The sequence below is a fragment of the Elephas maximus genome, chromosome 4 (assembly GCF_024166365.1).
Source record: "Elephas maximus indicus isolate mEleMax1 chromosome 4, mEleMax1 primary haplotype, whole genome shotgun sequence".
Taxonomy (NCBI): Eukaryota; Metazoa; Chordata; class Mammalia; order Proboscidea; family Elephantidae; genus Elephas; species Elephas maximus.
The window spans coordinates 45,105,386-45,126,027 of NC_064822.1; the positions used below are offsets into that span (position 1 = coordinate 45,105,386).

General features: G+C 38.4%; 1 protein-coding gene across 1 annotated transcript in view; it reads right to left on the reverse strand.

Moving 5' to 3' along the window:
- Positions 1-9,947: 9,947 nt before the first annotated feature.
- CDC123 (cell division cycle 123) overlaps positions 9,948-20,642 on the reverse strand; it is a 60,661-nt gene continuing 49,966 nt past the window's right edge. The window contains exons 11-13 of the mRNA XM_049881988.1: positions 15,575-15,703; positions 11,013-11,150; positions 9,948-10,359 (exon numbers count right to left, since the gene is read on the reverse strand). Coding sequence (XP_049737945.1) covers positions 10,333-10,359; positions 11,013-11,150; positions 15,575-15,703 — 294 coding nt within the window. The 3' untranslated portion in view covers positions 9,948-10,332. The remainder of the gene's footprint in view (positions 10,360-11,012; positions 11,151-15,574; positions 15,704-20,642) is intronic.

Consider the following 20,642-nt stretch of genomic DNA (forward strand, 5'->3'; position numbering starts at 1 on the left):
ATTTCTGTGTGTTCCATCTGGTGAGGTCCATGTATATAGTCGCCGTTTATGTTGGTGAAAGAAGGTATTTACAATGAAGAAGTCATTGGTCTTGCAAAATTCTATCATTGGATCTCCGGCATTGTTTCTATCACCATGGCCATATTTTCCAACTACTGATCCTTCTTTTTTGTTTCCAACTTTCGCATTCCAGTTGCCAGTAATTATCAATGCATCTTGATTGCATGTTCAATCAATTTCAGACTGTAGCAGCTGATAAAATCTTCTATTTCTTCATCTTTGGCCCTAGTGGTTGGTGCGTAAATTTGAATAGTAGTCATATTAACTGGTCTTCCTTGTAGGCATATGGATATTATCCTATCACTGACAGCATTGTACTTTAGGATAGATCTTGAAACGTTCTTTTTGATGATGAATGCAACACCATTCTTCTTCAAGTTGTCATTCCTAGCATATATGATTGTCCAATTCAAAATGGCCAATACGAGTCCATTTCACCTCACTAATGCCTAGGATATCAATGTTTATTATGAGTTCCATTTAATTTCTGATGATTTCCAATTTTTCTAGATTCATACTTCATGCATTCCAGGTTCCGATTATTAATGGATATTTATATTTGCAGCTGTTTCTTCTCATTTAGAGTTGTGCCACATCAGCAAATGAAGGTCCTGAAAGCTTTACTCCATCCACGTCATTAAGGTCGCCTCTACTTTGAGGAGGCAGCTCTTCCCCAGTCATCTTTTGAGTGCCTTCCAATCTGGGGGGCTCATCTTCCAGCACTATATCAGACAATGTTCGGCTGCTATTCATAAGGCTTTCACTGGCTAATACTTTTCAAAAGTAGTCTGCTGGGTCCTTCTTCCTAGCCTGTCTTAGTCTCGAAGCTCAGCTGAAACCTGTCCTCCATGGGTGACCCTGCTGGTATCTGTATACCATTGGCATAGCTTCCAGCATCACAGCAACATGCAAGCCCCCACAGTACGACAAACTGACAGACACGTGGGTGTATATGGCTTTAAAAAACCAGGGATTATTAATCTGGGGTCTACAACTCCCTAAGCTTGTTTGTAAACATTTTTCTGAGTCCATGGGCTTCTTCAGATTCTCAAAGAAATCTCATGTCCTTTCAAAATACTAAGAATTTCACAAATTCTGAAGGTCATTCCATTATTTATACTCAGTTTCCCAATGATTGATTGCATATATGCTATGAAAGAATAGTTGACTCTCCCGGGACTTGCCTTGTTCCAAAATTACTGATGACATTTTATAGATTTTTTTTTTTTTTTTCTGAGAAAGGGGAGCAGCCCACTTGTAATTAAAAAAAAAAAAAAAAAATTTTTTTTTAGTAGAGGGAAATTCAGCTTAAGTATTTACTTGATTAAAAGTCCATAAATACATGACAAGATAATCCCATCTAAGAACGAGACACATTCAATAGTCTCAAATAGGCAAGAAATTCAATGATGCAGAAAATACATTTTGGCATCCTCAGTTCATATTGAGGCTTTAACAAAACTGAATCATAGTTAGAGAATCTCAAAGTGATTATATTCCTAAATAGTGTTAAATTCTATTGTGTGAAGATATTTGTACTTTATGCATAAAAAAATCAATATGCAGTCTAAATTCACCTTAAATACCACATTAGGTCTTTTGACAAATTAAGAGATCATTTCTCATAATACACAAGAACAATTATTTTCTGTCATCTTATTCAAAATCTTAGCAGTATTCATAAAGCTATTTCCTGATTTTCTTTCTTGATTTGGCCAGGCCTTTTCAACTTACTCCTATTATTCACCCAAATTCTAATCATTTGGAATTACCTCAGTAAGGCCTTGGGCCTTTTCTCTGTAGGTAGCACCATCTATTCCAGTGATTTTAAGTGTCAACACATGCTAACTCCCTCAATTTTTATTTCTAATCCAAACTACCCCTTTGACATCTATCCAATGGTCTTTGATATCTTCCTTTGGATAAGTCACTAGAATCTCAAATTCTTTATGTCCAAAACCAAATCTTGATTTCCCTCTCAAACTGATTCCTCTTTTAGTCTTTCCCATCTTAGCAAAACTGAATCACCTTTGATCAAACTGACAACAGCAACTTGAAAGATTAGAAATTTAGGGGGCAGCGAGTGTATGTTAATGGGGGAGAAGCGACTTGGAAAAGGAGGGTGAGAATGGTTGTACAACTCAAAGAATGTAATCAGTGTCACTGAGTTGTACATACAGAAATTGTTGAATTGGTGTACTGCTGTGTTTCTTCTCAACAACAAAAATAACTTTAAAAAATCGTGTCATCTACTGCCCAGTAGCTCGTTAGAAACCTCAGTATTATTCCTGATTTCTTCTTTTCCTTCATGCTATATCTCCTGTCATTACTACCTCTCAACTATATCTCTAATCAACGCAAAACCAGAACTACCTTCTATAAGCACAACACCATCCTAACCAATCATTTTATCTCACGTTCCACCACTGTAGCAGAAACCACCATTATTACCACCAGGCATTGTTCTCCAACTGATCTTCCTACTTTCCATATGTTGTTGTTGTTAGGTGCCATCAAGTCTGTTCCGACTTACAGAGACTGCGTACAATAGAAAAAACGCTGCCTGGTGCTGCACCATTCTCACAATCATTGCTAGGCTCAAACTCATTGTTGCCACCACTGTATCAGTCCATCTCATTGAGGGTATTCCTCTTTTTCTCTGACCCTTTTTTTTTTTACCTTACCAAGCATGATGTCCTTCTCCAGGGACTGGTCCCTCCTGATAACATGTCCAAAGTATATGAGATGAAGTCTCACCATCAGTGTCTCCAAGGAGCATTCTGGCTCTACTTCTTCCAAGACAGATTTATTGGTTCCTTTGACAGTTCATGGTATATTCAATATTCTTCGCCAACACCATAATTCAAAGGCATCAATCCTTCTTTGGTCTTCCTTATTCATTGCCCAGCTTTCGAATGCATATGAAGGGATTGAAAACACCATGGGTTGGGTCAGGTGCACCTTAGTCCTTAAAGTGATGTCTTTGCTTTTTAACACTTTAAAAGAGGTCTTTTGCAACAGATTTCCCCAATTCAATGCATCATATGATTTCTTGACTACTGCTTCCATGGGTGTTGATTACGGATCCAAGTAAAATGAAATCCTTGACAACTTCAATTCTTTCTCCATTTATCATGATGTTGCTTATTGATGCATTTGTGAGGGTTTTTGTTTTCTTTATGTTGAGGTGTAATCCATATTGAACGCTGTGGTCTCTGATCTTTATCAGTAAATGCTTCAAGTCCTCTTCACTTTCAGCAAACAAGGTTGTGTCATCTGCATAACGCAGGTTGTTAATGAGTCTTCCTCCAATCCTGATGCTACGTTCCTCTTAAACAGTCCATCTTCTCAGATTATTTGCTCAGCATGCACAGTGAATAAGTACGGTGAAAGGATACAACCCTGATACACACCTTTCCTGACTTTAAACCACACAGTATCTCCTTGTTCTGTTTGAATGACTGCCTCTTGATCTATGTACAGGTTCCTCATAAGCACTCTTAAGTGTTCTGAAATTCCCATTCTTCACAATGTTATCCATAATTTGTAATGATCCACGCAATCAAATGCCTTTGCATAAAACCCAGTGTCGCCAAGTCGATTCTGACTCATAGTGACCCTATAGGACAGAGTAGAACTGCCCCATAGAGTTTCCAAGGAGCGCCTGGTGGATTCAAACTGCCAACCCTTTGGTTAACAGCTGTAGCACTTAACCACTACGCCACCAGGGTTTCCATGCCTTTGCATAGTCAACAAAAACACAGGTAAACATTTTTCAGCCAGGATCCATATGACATCAGCAATGATATCCCTCATTCCACATCCTATTCTGAATCTGGCTTGAATTTCTGGCAGTTCCCTGTTGATGTAATGCTGCAACCACTTTTGAATGATCTTCAGCAAAATTTTGTGTGTGATATTAATGATATTGTGCAATAATTTCCACATTTTGTTGGATCACCTTTCTTTGGAATAGGCATAAATATGGATCTCTTCCAGTTGGTTGGCCAGGTTGCTGTCTTCCAAATTTCTTGGCATAGACAAATGACCACTTCCGGAGCTGCATCTGTTTGTTGAAACATCTCGATGGTATTCCATCAATTCCTGGAGCCCTGTTTTTCACCGGTGTCTTTAGTGCAGCTTGGACTTTTTCCTTCAGTACTATCAGTTCTTGATCATATGCTACCTCCTGAAATGATTGAATGTTGACCAATTCTTTTTGGTATAGAGACTCTGTGTATTCCTTCCATCTTCTTTTGATACTTCCTACATCATTCAATATTTTGTCCATAGAATTCTTCACTATTGCAACTTGAGGCTTAAATTTTTTTCTTCAGTACTTTCAGCTTGAGAAATGCCAATCATGTTCTTTCCTTTTGGTTTTCTAACTCCAGGACTTTGCCCATGTCATTATAATACTTTACTTTGTCTTCTCAAGCCAGCCTTTAAAGTCTTTTGTTTAGCTCTTTTACTTCATTTCTTCCATTCACTTTAGCTACTTGAAGTTCAAGAGCAAGTTTCAGGGTCTCTTCTGACATCCAATTAGTCTTTTCTTTCTTTCCTGTCTTTTTAATGACCTCTTGCTTTCTTCCATAAAGCCCTGGTGGCATAGTGCTTAAGAGCTATGGCTGCTAACCAAAAGGTCAGCAGTTTGAATGCACCAGGTGCTCCTTGGAAACCCTATGGGGCAGTTCTACTCTGTCCTATAGGGTCACTATCACTCAGAATTGACTCAACAACGAGTTCAACTTAATTCGCATATAAGCAATTGATGAATACGGCCCCAGGCCTTGTTCTGACTAATCATATTGAGCTCTTCCATTGTCTCTCTCCAATGAGTTGGAATCGACTCGACGGCACTGGGTTTCTTTCTACAGATGTAGTAGATTTGATTCCTGTATATTCCATCCTAGGAAATCCTGGTGGCGTAGTGGTTAAGCACTACAGCTGCTAACCAAAGGGTCGGCAGTTCAAATCTGCCAGGTGCTCCTTGGAAACTCTATGGGGCAGTTCTACCCTGTTCTATGGGGTTGCTATGAGCCGCAATTGACTCGACAGCACTGCTTTTGGTTTTTTTGGTTATATTCCATCCAGTGAGGTACATGTATATAGTCATGGTTTATGTTGCAGAAAAAAGGTTATTTGCAATGAAGAAATCATTGATCTTGCAAAATTCTATCATGCAATCTCCAGCATCATTTCTGTCACCAAGGTCATATTTTCCAACTATTGACCCTTCTTCATTTCTAACTTTCCCATTCCAATCACCAATAATTATCAACGCATCCTGATTGCATGTTCAATCAATTTCAGACTGCAGAAGTTGATAAAAATCTTCCATTTCTTCATCTTTGGCCTTAATGGTTGGTGCGTAAATTTGAACTAGTAGTCACATTAACTGGTCTTCTGTATAGGCATATGGATATTATTCTGTCACTAACAGAATAATATCTATTTCAAGCTAGATCTTGAAATGTTCTTTTTGACAAGGAATGCAACTCCATTCCTCTTTAGTTTGTCATTCCCGGCATAGTAGACCATATGATTATCTGATTCAAAATGGCCAATACCAGTCCATTTCAGCTCACTAATGCCTGGGATATCAATGTTTATGGACTCCATTTCATTTTTGACAATTTCCAATTTTCCTAGATTCATACTTCATACATTCCACATTCATTAATGGATGTTTACAGCTGTTTCTTCTCATTTTGAGTCATGCCACATCAGCAAATTGAAGTTCCCAGAGTTTTACTTCATCCATGTCATTAAGGTTGACTCTGCTTTGAGAAAGCAGCTCTTCCCCTGTTGTCTTTTGAGTGCCTTCCAACCTGAGAGGCTCATCTTCTGACACTGTATCAGACAGTGTTCCGCTGCTATTCATAAGGTTTTCACTGGCTAATTTTTTTCAGAAGTAGACCGCTAGATCCTTCTTCCTAGTGTCTTAGTCTGGAAGCTCAGCTGAAACCTGTCCACCACGGGTGACCCTGCTGGTGGTATTTGAATACCAGTGGCATAGCTTCCAGCATCACAGCAACACACAAGCCCCCATGGTACGAGAAACTGACAGATGTGTGGGGGGTTTTCCACATAGAAATCAGAAAAACACTTTAAAAAGATAAATCAGTTTACATTTCTCCTTTGCTTAAACCCTCCCAGTGGCTTTTCACCTCACCTTAGAATGAAATCCCAACATCTAACCTTGGGCAAAAAGGCTGTGCATGATCTGGGTCCTGCCCATCTCTCCCCTCCCCACAATGGTCCTGTTTGAGCTGCTCCAACTCCGCTCAAGGCCTTTCTCGCCTTGCTATTGTTGTGTGCCATCGAGTTGATTCTATCTCGTAGTGACCCTACGTAATAGAGTAGAACTGCCCCATAGGGATTCCTAAGCTGTAATCTTTAAGGGAGCAGATCGCCAGGTCTTTTCTTCTGTGGAGCAGCTGGTGGGTTCGAACCACTGATCCTTCAGTCAGCAGCCAAGCACTTAACCACTGCACCATGAGGGCTCCTTAGGACCATCTTATGCATGCTCTTCTGTGTGGGGAATGTGTCCCCCTCTTAACATATAGGTGGTTTCTTCTCATCCTCAGATCTCAGGTTAACTATTCCCTCCTCAGAAGTTCCATCTCTCAAAGTTGATATCTGTGTCCATATCCCATTGCTTATTCTTCTTTACCCTGTTTTGTTCCTTCACAGTATTTATCATAATTTCTATTCATTTACTTAGTTCTCATTGTCTATTATATTGTTAGGTCCATGAAGACAGTAACATGCAGGAAATATGCACAGCACTCAACACAGCCCTGGGCCCAATAAACATCTGTGAAATGAATGAGTGAGTGCAACAGTATACATACCTTAAGGACCCATTTCTATTAGCTTTTCAAACAGTCTATATTTATTTAGGAGTGTTTTATTTTGGTTTTCTTTGGTTAAAAAAAGGGAATATATTTGAATCCATTATCTCGTCAGGTTATTAACTGACAGACTCACTGCTGAAGTCCCATAACATACGGCTTTTAGTTATTTCAACTACTTTTTTGCTAGTATGTCTTGTATTCCTATTCTTCAGGCCTTTTCTTAATGTGTATACTTAATATACCTGTGTTGTGTATGACTGGCGAGTTTATCATTATTTATTCCTTTTTTTTTTTGGCATAGTTACTGAAACTGTTTTCTATGAACCAAGACAACACTTGAATAAATGATCACATTTAGTTAAACTGGGAAGTCTGCCTTTAAAATATCTTAAAATGGTTAAGTCATCTCTCAGGGTCAGCCTGGTTAATATGAACATGAAATTGCATTGATCTTTCAAAGACAGCTCTTTCCTCATTTAATTCCTCTATTATTTAATACTTCTCTATTTAATCTAAAATTAAAAAGAAAAGAAAAAAACCAAACCTGCTGCTGTCGAGTCGATTCTGACTCATAATGACCCTATAGGGCAGAGTAGAACCGCCCCATAGAGTTTCCAAGGAGCACCTGGCGGATTCAAACTGCTAACCTAGCAGCCGTAGCACTTAACCACTACGCCACCAGGGTTTCCTACACACAAATGTGTCAAATAAATTTGTACTTGCTTTTATTTAAAATTTTTTCTTCAACATTTTATTATTAAAATAACATTTTGTCTTGTCTAAAACTTACCGATAAAAAGTATCAAGGTAGAAACCCTTAGAAAAAAACCATTAGATCAGAAAATTCTTTTTTAGTTCTGATTCTGCTACCATTAAGATTTTCTACAAGTTTTAACTACTCTGGACAGCAGTTTTCTCATCTGAAGAAAGAAAAGAAGGAAAGAAGAAAAGTAGAGGAAGGAGGGGAGGGAAGACTTGAGAGGGAAGTGGACAAGCCGGAAGAGGGGAGGAGATGGAGAGAAGGCAGAGAGCGAGGGAGGGAGGGAGGAAGAGAAGAGAAACTGGGCTGAGTGACTTCAGATGTCCCTTCCTACTCAAAATTTTCTTGATTCTGTTAAAAAGAACTTGCCCTTAATACACCATGGTCTGCAAAAAAAAGAATGATGATAATAATAGCTACCATTTGTTGGGGGCTTATCTCTCATTTAATGGACACAATCAACTTATGATTATTATTCTGCCATTTTATAGGTAAGAAGACAAACTCAAGCCAAAAGTATCTGTCACATAAAGTTTTTTTTTTGCTTTTTTAACAGACACAATCCTTAATCACCAAAAAGAGAAATGGGTGAGGTAGATAAAATTCATAAACTGGGAAAATGCAAATCTAAATGGAAAAAAAAATTTTTTTTTTTAACAACTTTTGGCAAAGTCTGCTGTACTGGGGGCCCCTGCTACACACCACTGCTTGCTGGACAAAGAAAACATGTTATCTCAACCTATCAAAATCAGCAGCTGTAATGTCTTCTCTTCAAATGCAAGGATACTGGAACAGGCTAAGGCATCACATATGTATTAATTTTCTAAATTTAAGCACAAATCTTAAGGACCTCAAAGAAAGAACAGATACTGCCAATAAAATATAAAGATGATCCAAAACTAACCTTCGGGCAGCATAAATGATATCTGAATGAAGGAGGATATTTCCTTCATATTAGTCTATATTTAATATTAACATCAGGATAATCAATTAAAATTGAATATACTAGGGAAACAATGTACAAAAATCATGTTTTTGAAAGTGAAGTGAGAGTTAAACTTGAGAATTTCCTCAGGAAAATTAACGCATTTTAATCCAAGAGTTGTACTGCTTATGAAAAATTTGCTACATTTTGCTTGAGTTGTTTTTATTCTATATAGTCTACATTTTTTCAGCTGGTACCAAACACATTTACTTTTTTTTTTTTTTTTCCACTTGCGTAATTTTGGAGAAGCCAACTTTCAGTTCTAATCTTAAATCAACTCACAATACTAAATCCCTCCATCATAGATGAACAGACACCTATGAGCAGCTTAAAAAACAAAAAGCATTTTTTTCTACAGCATGAGTTTTTTTTTTTTTTTTGAGTGAGCCTGTACCCTCACTCAAATAAGTGGCCTCAGAAATGGCATTTGATACACGGAATACAAAGATCACAACCTTATCTTTGTATTTTTGTATTCAAAATACTTGTATCAGTGGTTGTAGCTGTGAAACCACAAACAAAGTCAAAGAGTTCGAGATAACCAAAAAGGACTATCTCCACTATTACGCATAACCTGCCTTCACTGCAAAGAAAGAGGAAACTCTGCCTCACTGCTCTCTACATCTTCCTATGGGCAGCACCCGGATGTGTCATCACGTGATAAGAAACATAACTCCCACTAGTAAAATATTCTTTGATACCACATTACCCTGGGAAATTGTGTATTTCCTTCAAACTGTGGTTGATATAAAATAATACACAAAAAACACAGCAGGTACCTGGCACACAGCAAGTGTTTAGTAAACTAGATATCATCATCATCATCATTTAGAGCACTAGAGAATGGCGACTAAAATGGTGGTTGAAAAAAGGGAGTCTACCCTCAAAAATTCCAATTTTTTTAAAGGCCAAATTATAATTAAATCTGTGATAAACCAAACCAAACCAAACCTATTGCCATTGAGTCAATTCTGACTCCCAGCAACCCTATAGACAGAGTAGAACTGCCCCATAGGCTTTCTAAGGAGCAGCTGGTGGATTCGAACTCAAACTGCAGACCTTTTGGTTAGCAGCTGAGTTCTTAACCACTGCACCACCAGGGCTCCAAATCTATGACAGTTTTACTAATATACAGTAAGGTGGTTATGATACACATAAATTTTCATGATTATCTGATAGTCTGAGAAGTCTACATTCTTTCAGCTATGCCGAAACTGAAGCTAACCTGATAGGAAAATTATAAGAAAAACCTCAAAGTAGAAAAAATATTTTCTATAGTAAATACGGTTCTATTTTTTTTTTAATGGAGAAGCAATTAATAGAGAATCCATTTCTGTATAACAAATATAAATCTGCCCATCTACTTGATAGGTACAAAAATACCAGCACAAGAAACCTAGATAACTAGGCAAGTGTTTCATAAAAAATACTTTATCATCAGAACAGCATGGTTTCCTGTGTTTACGATCTATTTATTGTTAGTTTTTACAAGTAGCAAAGTCCCTCCATTTTTATCCCAAATTAATATACATGAATATAAAAAGCTATTGATTTCCACACTGCCCGCTCCCACCCCCATCAGATTAGGATTAATAGGAAGTTGTGGCCTATGAACAGTCTCCTGGTGTAGGGGACGGCTTCCTCTTTAACTTGGTCTTGAATGCTAATCACTCATCCTCTTGCTGATTTCTTTTCTGTCAAAAGAAAGCAAGAATACATTAAAATAGCACTTTATAAGTGGGATATTTGCTCAGCCAAGATTGTTTTCTCTGCCACAAGAATAATTTTCTAGAGGTCTTGGAAAAAGATGTGGTTGCAAATTATCATGGAAAAACATGCGTTAACCCACTAGTTTATGATTTTGGCTCCTGGGCAAGTTGTCCTCAGGTATTTGAATATGTTCTTCCATACATACATACACTCCCACAGACACACACACACAAATAAAAATATTCACACTACCCCCTGAGAAACCACAGCAGAGATTTTATCTTCTCTTAGCCCTAAAATAGTGTACATATTTTCTTAAAAATGAGAAGTACTATGAAATTATTCAAACAGTACACACAACATAAAAACATTTTCTAGCCATTCTAAGCAATAAATTATTCCTTCGGCTCAAAGAGAAATGCTATTATATATTTCATTACAAAATGATTTAACTCAATTCTGTTCCTTTAATTCATAATCATAAAATTAAAGTCTAGGTAGTACAGGACTAGAACAAAATATTAAAAAGCCAATTTCAAAACAAATATGACCAATACACTTAAAAAAAAAAGCTACATAAATACATAGACGCACACACACACACACACACACACACACACACATATATATATCTTACCACTTTAAGAAAATCTATGAGTTTATAAGCATCTTCACCAGTAGAGAGGTCTACAAAATCCTTGGGCAGTCGATAGCTCAGGTAAGGACTGGGTTGTACTGTAACTTCACTGTTTGTACAACGAAAAGCTGGAGAATCCTTTAAAAGGAACAAAAAAGAAGTAATTACTGAGAGCAATTTTTTTTGGGGGGGGAGTCTATCCTCCAAACTAAAAAAGATCCTAGCAAAACAATTTCAAGATTTTAAAATAATTCTACATATTCACTAGAAAATAAATAGAAGGAATCTGAAAACAGTATCCTCCTAGAGAGCTAGGATCCGATTACACCAAGAGCGGAACTTACCAATCCTTAAATGCCACCAGTGTACGGCCACGTGTGTCGCAAATGGGCTATGGATTACTTTAGACCTGGGGAGGCCAGAGGCCTGAGGCCAGCCATCTTGGCCTCAAGCAGTCTCACATAGGCCAGAGCGCTTTGTATATACTATCGTTTGGGTGCCTGATTAGGAAGTACTGCGTTGGAGGATAAAGTTAATAGTGAGGGCAAATGACTGCTTTGAATTTCACGACACTTTTTTTTTTTTTTTTGGTACCTTTTTTTGGTCATTTAACTTACTTATTTGTATATCTGTCTCATCGTCTATGTAAATTCAAGTATCATATCTAGAGAATTTTCACATTCTTTAACGTATCTGCAGAGTCTTGCATATAATACTGACATGTTGCCAAGGGCCAAAAAAGATTTCGTATAGCTGAATGTAATATTTGCTAAGCCCATTAATAAGCAGAGACAGAAGAGCCTGCTTGGGTTTGGACTTCATGGATGGGAGATATCTAGGTGAGGAACAGTGGTGACCTTGGAGCCCTAGAAAGCAGGCCACATCTTATGACAGACAGGCCAAACATCTGGCAAATATTTCTTAAACATCTACTTTGTGCTGGGCCTTGTTCTAGGTACTAGAGATAAATTGGTAAAAAACGCTGGTAGACAGACAACAAAAAAAGCAAACAAACAGATTAACAGGATGATTTTCAGGTAGTACAAAATATTATGAAAACAAAGAAGCAGGGTGATATAATAAGAGGACAATTATGCAGGCTACTTGAGGGGGTGGCCAGGTATGACCTCGTCAAGATGACATCTGGACTGAGACCTGAATGGTATGATGAAATCAGTCTTGCAAGGATCAGGGAGCAGGACATAGCTTTGATGGCAGTGGACCCGACTAGTGCAGAGATCTTAAGGCAAGGCAGGGCTCTGCAGCATCAAGGCGTGGAGAAAAGGCCAGTTCTCTGTGCAGTGGAATAAGCACGGGGAAGGAGGCAGGAGCCAGTTTCTGTTTCTTTTGTCATCCCTCAGCCTCCACTATAATTTTGTTTATACGAAGAAAAGAGAATAACAAATTTGGATCATAGAGTTAATCTTGTACAAACTGTTTCTATCCAATAATTGTGTCCCCCATATTTAAAAATAACAACAGTGTTGATATAATTACATTCTCCTCCTTGGTCTCTCAGATTTAATGGCCCACAACTGTAAGATGCCAGCAGCGATAAAATCCCTTCATTCATTAATTCAACAAATACTGTGTCTGGCGTTGTGCTAAGCTCTGCAGATACACAGAGAACAAGAGACACACTATCCCTGCTCTCGTAAACTTACAATCTTATGCAAGGCATAGGCAAGTCAACATGCCAGTAGAATTCTGTGTGGCAAGTGTCATGTAGGGTAAGTAGAGATCTAGCTCAGGTTTAGAGAAACAGGACAAAAGAGCGCCCAGGACAAAGGAATGATAAAAATATTTCAGACATGGGCAAAAGAAAAGATGCTCAAAATGAAGGCAGAGATGCAGAAAGAAAACCAGGAGAAGAACATGTGCCACAGAAACCAAGGGAGAAGCATGACAAGAATAAAAAGGAGGGTAACATTTTCAAATGTTGCCAAGTGGTTATAAGATGAGGACTGTGCATTGTTCACTGAAATTTGTGACAAGTCCTAGGTGACCCAACTAACAGCAGTTTCCGTGGAGTGGTAGGGGCAGAAGCTAACTGGCAGAGGGCTGAACGGTACATAGATGAGAGGGTGAGAACCAACAGGCAATAAGAACGGATGACCATTTAAGGAAGTTGCCTGTGGCGATATAAACTACTCAACAGTTAAAAAAAAGCACTGACTAAAACTAGCATGATTCCACTTACATAAAAGATGTGTGTCTATGCATACAAAGAAATGCCTGGAAAAATATTACCTGACGTGTTAAGGATGGCTATTTCTAGATGGTAGGATTTCAAGTCCTGCCTTTTTATAATTCTATTTTTTAAAATGACCATGTGAAAATAAAACTATTTTTTAAAAGATATAAAATGCTCACACTATAATGCTAAGTGGAAAACTCAGGATACACATACACTGCATACAATCTCATTCATTTAAGAAGGTTCATATGTATGTGTACACCCTCTCTCCTCACTTATCCACATGGTTAGGTTCCAAAGACTGGGTTGTTATGCGAAATCAGTGTTATGTGAAAATGGACGAAGACCACATCAGATAACAAAATTGAGGATGACCACATTACATAACTGCCAAGTTACATCATTACGTAACTGCCAAATGACATCACTATATACCGGCCAAACCACTGAGAATCACGGCCCAGCCAAGGTGACACATAACCTTAACCATCAAAGCCAGTATTACTCTCACCTTGCACCTCAGCATTCGTTACTGTCTGATATTATGTTGTTAATGTGCAAAATAGTAATTTTTTACTACTGTCATAAATGCGAAATGTCAGATAATGAGACAGTCAATAAGTGAGGAGAAGGTGTTATATGTATGCTATATACTAAAATATGGAAATCCTGGTGGCATAGTGGTTAAGAGCTATGGCTGCCAACCAAAAAGTTGGTAGTTTGAATCCACCAGGCGCTCCTTGGAAATCTGATAGGGCGGTTCTACTCTGTCCTACAGGGTAGCTGAGTCAGGATCAACTCGATGGCAACGGATTTGGTTTTTTTTTTATACTAAAATATAGACGGTCATTCTCAAAGGGGTGAGATTATGGGTGATCTTATAATTTTCTTTTAAAATGAAAGTGTATGACTTTCATAGCCAGAAAAACAGCAATACAAAGTTGTTGTTTAAAGAAAGTTTGGCTGTGAGGAGGGAGAAAGGGGAGTAGCAAAAGGTACCGGGTTAAGGAATTTGTTTGTTTTTTAAGATGGAAGCTATCTGCATATTAACATGGTCAAATACTGATGGACAGGAGTTGGTAGAAAGGAAGAGACATAAAAAAATAGGAAAGCGTGAACAGCCATCTAAGATACTCCATTGATCTGACCCGGTCTGGAACAAGGCAGAATGAAGTAAACCAAAGACACGTGGGAAAGATTAGTCCAAAGGACTAATGGACCACAGACAGAGCTGGATAAATATGTAGAACAAAATTCACACTCACACACACATGCACACACACACACACAGAAAAAGACCAGACTTATGGGTCTGACAGAGACTGGAGAAACTCTGAAGAATATGGCCCCTGGACACCCTTATACCTCAGTAATGAAGTCACTCATGAGGCTCACCCTTCAGCCAAAGATTAGACAGGCCTATAAAACAAAACGAGACTAAACGGGCACACCAACCCAGCAGCAAGGACAAGAAGGCAGGAGGAGACAGGAAAGTTGATAACGGGAAACCCAAGGTCAAGATGGGGAGAGTGTTGACATGTCGTGGGATGGGCAATTAATGTCACAAAACAGTATGTGTATTAATTGTTCAATGAGAAACTAGTTTGCTCTGTAAACCTTCATCTAAAGTACAATTAAAAAAGAAAAAGAAAAAATAAGAAAGAAAATAAATAGTAACACAAGGTACCTGGAGAGATGAAAGGAAATGGTATGTTGAGCAGGTAGAGAGATGAGATTTAGGACAAAGGATGCGGGTAAATTTGTAGGTTTGATGACAATTAAATCGAATGAATTCTCATCGACAGATTATTTTTTCCTTAAGAAGAAGGAAGTGAAATCATCTGCTAAGAGGACAGAAAGAAATAACAGGATAGCAGATTTGAGGAGGGTGGAGAAAGTGGAATACGCTATGATAATGAAAGACAGTGCTGACTAGGAAAACACTGCATTAAGGGCCCACTTGAAAATGGAGGCCACAAATGTGAAGAGACATCAAGCAACCTGAGCACCTGGGCAATTTACCCTATCAGTGTTCAGCAGCCTTGGGAGGGAATCAGAATACACAGACGTATGTCTTGATGCAGGGCTGAGATTTCTTCCAGGTGGGCATGACAGAAAAAGCCATGAAAAAATTAACTAGAAAAATGTATCAGATGATCATTATTTTTTTTTATACAGGGCTAGCTGAATGAATCACAATGTATATCCTTTTTTGATCACCTCCATGAGCAAGTAACTATTAGTAAATCTGTGTTATACTATGCACTTCCCAAGGGTACAAGTCACTGCATATCCAAGTGCCTAAAGAACAAGCAAGCAATTATTTAATGAATTTATTTCCTTTCTATCTTTTTTAATGTCCCACCTGCTCCAGAGCATCTCCTTCATTTAGATCAGCTTTCAAGTTTTTTCCAGATATCAGTTCTTCCCAAGTAAACAGCAGTGAATCTGTTACTTCACCAAATGGATTAAAATCAATTAGCCACACCTTACCCTGTAGTATAGAGAAAAAAAGTTATTAAGCATAAATTAGAAACAAATACTTAAAGTCTATAATTGTTCTTATCAGAAAGATACTCTTTATATTATTTGCCCCAAAAGACAATCTTATAACTTATTTCAAAAGATGTTTCCTCCAGGTCCTATCTGAGGAAAGGCCACCTGTCTAGATAAAGTAGCCACAGATCTAAAGTGAAGGTCACCTATGAAGGCAGAAAAGGAGGATCTGGGAAGGAAAAGCCCTGAAGAAGAGATATATTCTAACTCCCTCCTCTAGTCACATTAAAATTTTAAGTAAAAAATCCAAGTGAGAAAAATGAAAAACTCACAAAACGTTTCACCCAAAGTAGAAGTAGTATGACTGAAAGGAGCCCTGGTGGTGCAGTGGTTAAAGGCTCAGCTGCTAAACGATACGTTGGCGGTTCGAACCCACCAAGCTGCTCCGCGGGAGAAAGATGTAGCAGTCTGCTTCCATAAAGACTACAGGCTTGGAAACCCTATGGGGCAGTTCTACTCTGTCCTATAGCGTCGCTATGAGTCAGAATAAACTCAATGGCAAGGGGTATAACAACAGCACAAAAATAAGTAGTATGACTGAGTTCAAGAGCACCTTCAACATACTTTCACAAGGAAGCAGGCAGATGAAGGGAAGATGGCTAGAAGTGTTCAGCACCACTTCTTACTCCTGAAAGGCTGCTATGAAGAACATTTTTTTTTTCAGACCAGACTTAGTGGTCTGACTGAGACTACAAGGACTCCAGTGGTCATGGGCCCCAGACCTTCTGTTGGCCCAAGACAGAAACCATTCCCGAAGCCAACTTGTCAGACATGGATTGAACTGGACAATGGGTTGGACAGGGATGCTGGTGAGGAGTGAGCTACTTGGATCAGGTGGACACTTGAGACTGTGTTGGCATCTCCTGCCTGGAGAAAAGATGAGAAGGTAGAGGCAGCTGAAGCTGGCAAGATAGACATGAAAAGAGAGAGTGGAGGGAGGGAGTGGGTTTCTTAGAGGGAGAAAAATTGGGAGTAAGTAGCAAGATGTATAGAAGTTTCTATATGACAGATTGACTTGATTTGTATACTTTCACTTAAAGCACAATAAAAATAAAAAAACACTTTTTTTTAACATACAAAAAAAACTATGGAAATGCTCAGTTTTATTTTGAATTTTAATGTAATATTTATATTACATTATATTTTAAATATCTGCATATGAAGCAGATATTTAAAGTATATATATAAACCTCTTAAAGAAATCTCTACCCTTTTTTATTCTGACAGTAGTGGTGGGCAACCTGTTATATTCTAGCCTCAAGTCAGACTGGTCACAGTTGGAGTCAGGTGCATCTCAATATAAACTGGCATAGCACCGACGTAACAGAGCTCGGGACTCTGGGAAATCATGCCAAGAAGTAAACCAACACATTTGATCACAGAGATATATGTAACATTTAGTAGTTAAATGTTTGATATTTTTATCTCTACTCTGCTGATTTTTATCACTGACCCATTCATATAGGTGTAATATTCTGTTGTTTACAATTAATTCATTTTTTGCTATAAATGTATACCAAACAGGTCCTGATCAGATATGTGAGTATAAAAATTACATATGCCTAAGGAGCTGGGCAGCATTACTAGTATCTAGCACTGTTTCTCACCTGAGTTGAAGTAAGATTTTAAGATGAAAAACTCTGACTAGGATTTGTTTCAAGCATCAGAAGCCTCTAATAAGTGGCAAAGAAGCATTAAAGGAATTTTCAGCCAAACACCATTTGGATAGGATTCTTATTTGATACAATCCCCAGGAGAAATCCTACAAATATCTCTTGCCACTTGTTTCCTCACATCAATTCAGTATTCACTTCTACATTCTTTGATTATGTGAAATAATATCGGCCCTTAATCAACTTCTTGGTAAGATGTCAGCTTTGTTTTCTGGGCTATTACAAAGCTATCTTTGATATACTGTATGTTATTTTAACAAAATGGATTATTTTCTAACCACCAAACCCTTTTTACTTGATTTTCTATAACCAGTAAAACCATTCCACTATTAAAAAAAAAAAAAAAAAGATCCCACCTGTTATTATAGGAATATTGAGTTCTACAAACTAAAAATGTGGCACACTACCAAAAAAAAAGAAAACAAATCACCACTGTTAGGACTGATAACAGCTGGCAGAGTTTATTCTGTAGTTTAGAAGCTATCCTCCAGTTCAAACAAAAACAAACTAGCTGTTGTTGTCCTCAGGTGCCGCCCAGTTGGTTCCGACTCATAGCAACCCTAGGTACAACAAAACAAAACACTCCTGGTCCTGCATGCTATCTTCACAATAGTTGTTATGCTTGATCCCACTGTTGCAACCACTGTGTCAATCCATCTCGTTGAAGGTCCTCCTCTTTTTCGCTGATACTCTACTTTATCAAGCATGATGTCCTTCTCCAGGGACTGATTCCTTCTGATAACATGTCCAAAGTATTTGAGGCAATGTCTAGCCATCCTTGCTTCTAAGAGCATTCTGGCTGTACTTCTTTCAAGGCAGATTTATTCATTCTTCTGGCAGTCCATGGTATATTCAATATTCTTTGCCAACACCATAATTCAAAGGCATCAATTCTTCTTCAGTTTTCCTTATTCATTATCTAGCTTTCACAAGCATAAGAGGCAACTGAAAACACCATGGCTTGGGTCAGACGCTCGTTAGTCCTTAAAGCTACATCTTTGCTTTTGAACACCTGAAAGAGATCTTTTGCAGCAGATTTGCCCAATGCAATTCATCATTTAATTTTTTGACTTCCTTCCATGGGTGTTGATTGTGGATACAAGTAAAAGGAAATTCTTCACAACTTCAATCTTCTCTCCGTTTATCATGATGTTGATTATTGGTCTGGTCGTGAGGATTTTTGTTTTACGTTGAGGTGTAATCCATACTGAAGGCTGTGGTCTTTGATCTCCATCAGTAAGTGCTTCAAGTCCTCTTTAATTTCAGCAAACAAGGCTGTGTCATCTGCACATTGCAGGTTGTTAATGAGTCTTCCTCTGATCCTGATGCAGTGTTTTTCTTCATATAATCCAGCTTCCCGGATTATTTGCTCAGCATACAGATTGAAGAAGTATGGTGAAAGGATACAACCCTGACACGCACCTTTCCTGACTTTAAACCACGCGTACCCTCTTGTTCTGTTCGAACAACTGCCTCTTGGTCTATGTACAGGTTCCTCGTGAGTGCAATTAAGTGTTCTGGAATTTGCATTCTTCACAGTGCTATCCATAATTTGTTACGATTTACACAGTCGATGCCTTTGCATAGTCAATAAAACACAGGTAAACATCTTTCTGGTATTCTCTGCTTTCAGCCATGATCCATCTGACATCAGCAATGATATCCCTTGTTCCCCTTTTCTGAATTCACCTTGAATTTGTGGAATTTCTGGAAGTCCTCTTCCTTCAGTACCATCCGTTCCTGATCACACGCTACCTCCTGAAATGGCTGAATGTCAACCAATTATTTTTGGTACAGTGACTCTGTGTATTCCTCCCATCTTCTTTTGACAAAATGACAGACATGTGGTGGAAAATGGCTGTAATCTGGCATAAAACTATAAAGATCAGGCTTTTATAGCTATATTTTTCATGTGATATCACAGACACAAGACTTCCTGGGAAATTCTGTTTCTAGGCAACCCATCAGTTAAGAACATCCAAACTAACCTTGCTTATCTCTACCAACTGACCATCTGTCCATCTACTCAAACAAGTCTCTATGTACCAGACCAGCGTGCGCACGTGCGCACACACACACACACAAACCATCCAACAATTACAATACAGAGTGATCAGTATGTTAACAAAGGTAAGAAAAGGGCATTACGAGACTACAGTGGAATATATGGAAAGGAATCTAACTAAATTTGCATAATGAGGTTAGAAAAACCTTCCCAAAGTAGCTGGATCTTAAAGGGTAATGGTTAGCCATGATGACCCAGGATGCGATGTTAGAAGGAAGGGTAGACCATTTCAGGGGAAAACAACAGCAGAGGTCCTAAAATGATGGCCCATTCTAGGAATAGGTTATTTTGACTACGATGTAAATACATGAGGATTCCAGAATTATAGTGGGCTACAGTGACCTTAAAAGCCGCCTGCAAACGGCCAAGCGCTGGGCTACTAGCCCAAAGGTTAGCAGTTTGAACCCCTCAGGGGTGCCTCAGAAAAAATACCTGATGAGCTGCCTCTGAAAGATGACAGCCATGAAAACGCTACGGAGCCATTGTGCACTTTAACACACGGGGTGGCCAGGAGTTGGAATTGACAGGTCTGGTTTTTCTTTTGGTTCTAAACAGAATGAAGTTCAGGTTAAAATGATCCCTTTAAACGTATAAATGAGATTACAAGAAAGAAAGGAGAATCTCCTGAAGCCAGAAATAAAGAAGAACCTGATAAACAGAGAGAAGTAAACTTAGGCTGTGGGAACCCTTGAGTTTCCTCCCACGAACCTGAGGGCATGGGTGTTAACGAACACAAAGGACTAGGAGAGACTGCCCTTGAGGAAGGGAATTAGGCTGAGAAGTGAACCTCAGAGGGCTGCCACCTCAGTAAAGGGAGAATGAGAAAAAAATTCTAGCTCCTGGAACAGGACATAATGAAGTATGCCTTTCTTTGACTGGATTTTGGGGAAAATGGTAAAAGCCAATGAAAAACTCAAAACTTTGGATCTTTGGAATTCCTACAAAACAAAACTCACTAAAGATGAACTCACAGTAAAAGAACAAACTGGTTAATTTACAAAACCAAAAGGAAACAATGAATAAAAAAAAAAGCAATGAATAAGAGTCTGCAAATAACAACAAATGGGATTAATGACTCAAGAGTTTGGCATAATCATCATCAATCTAAAGGGCAATATAAACACATTGGAGTTGAGACA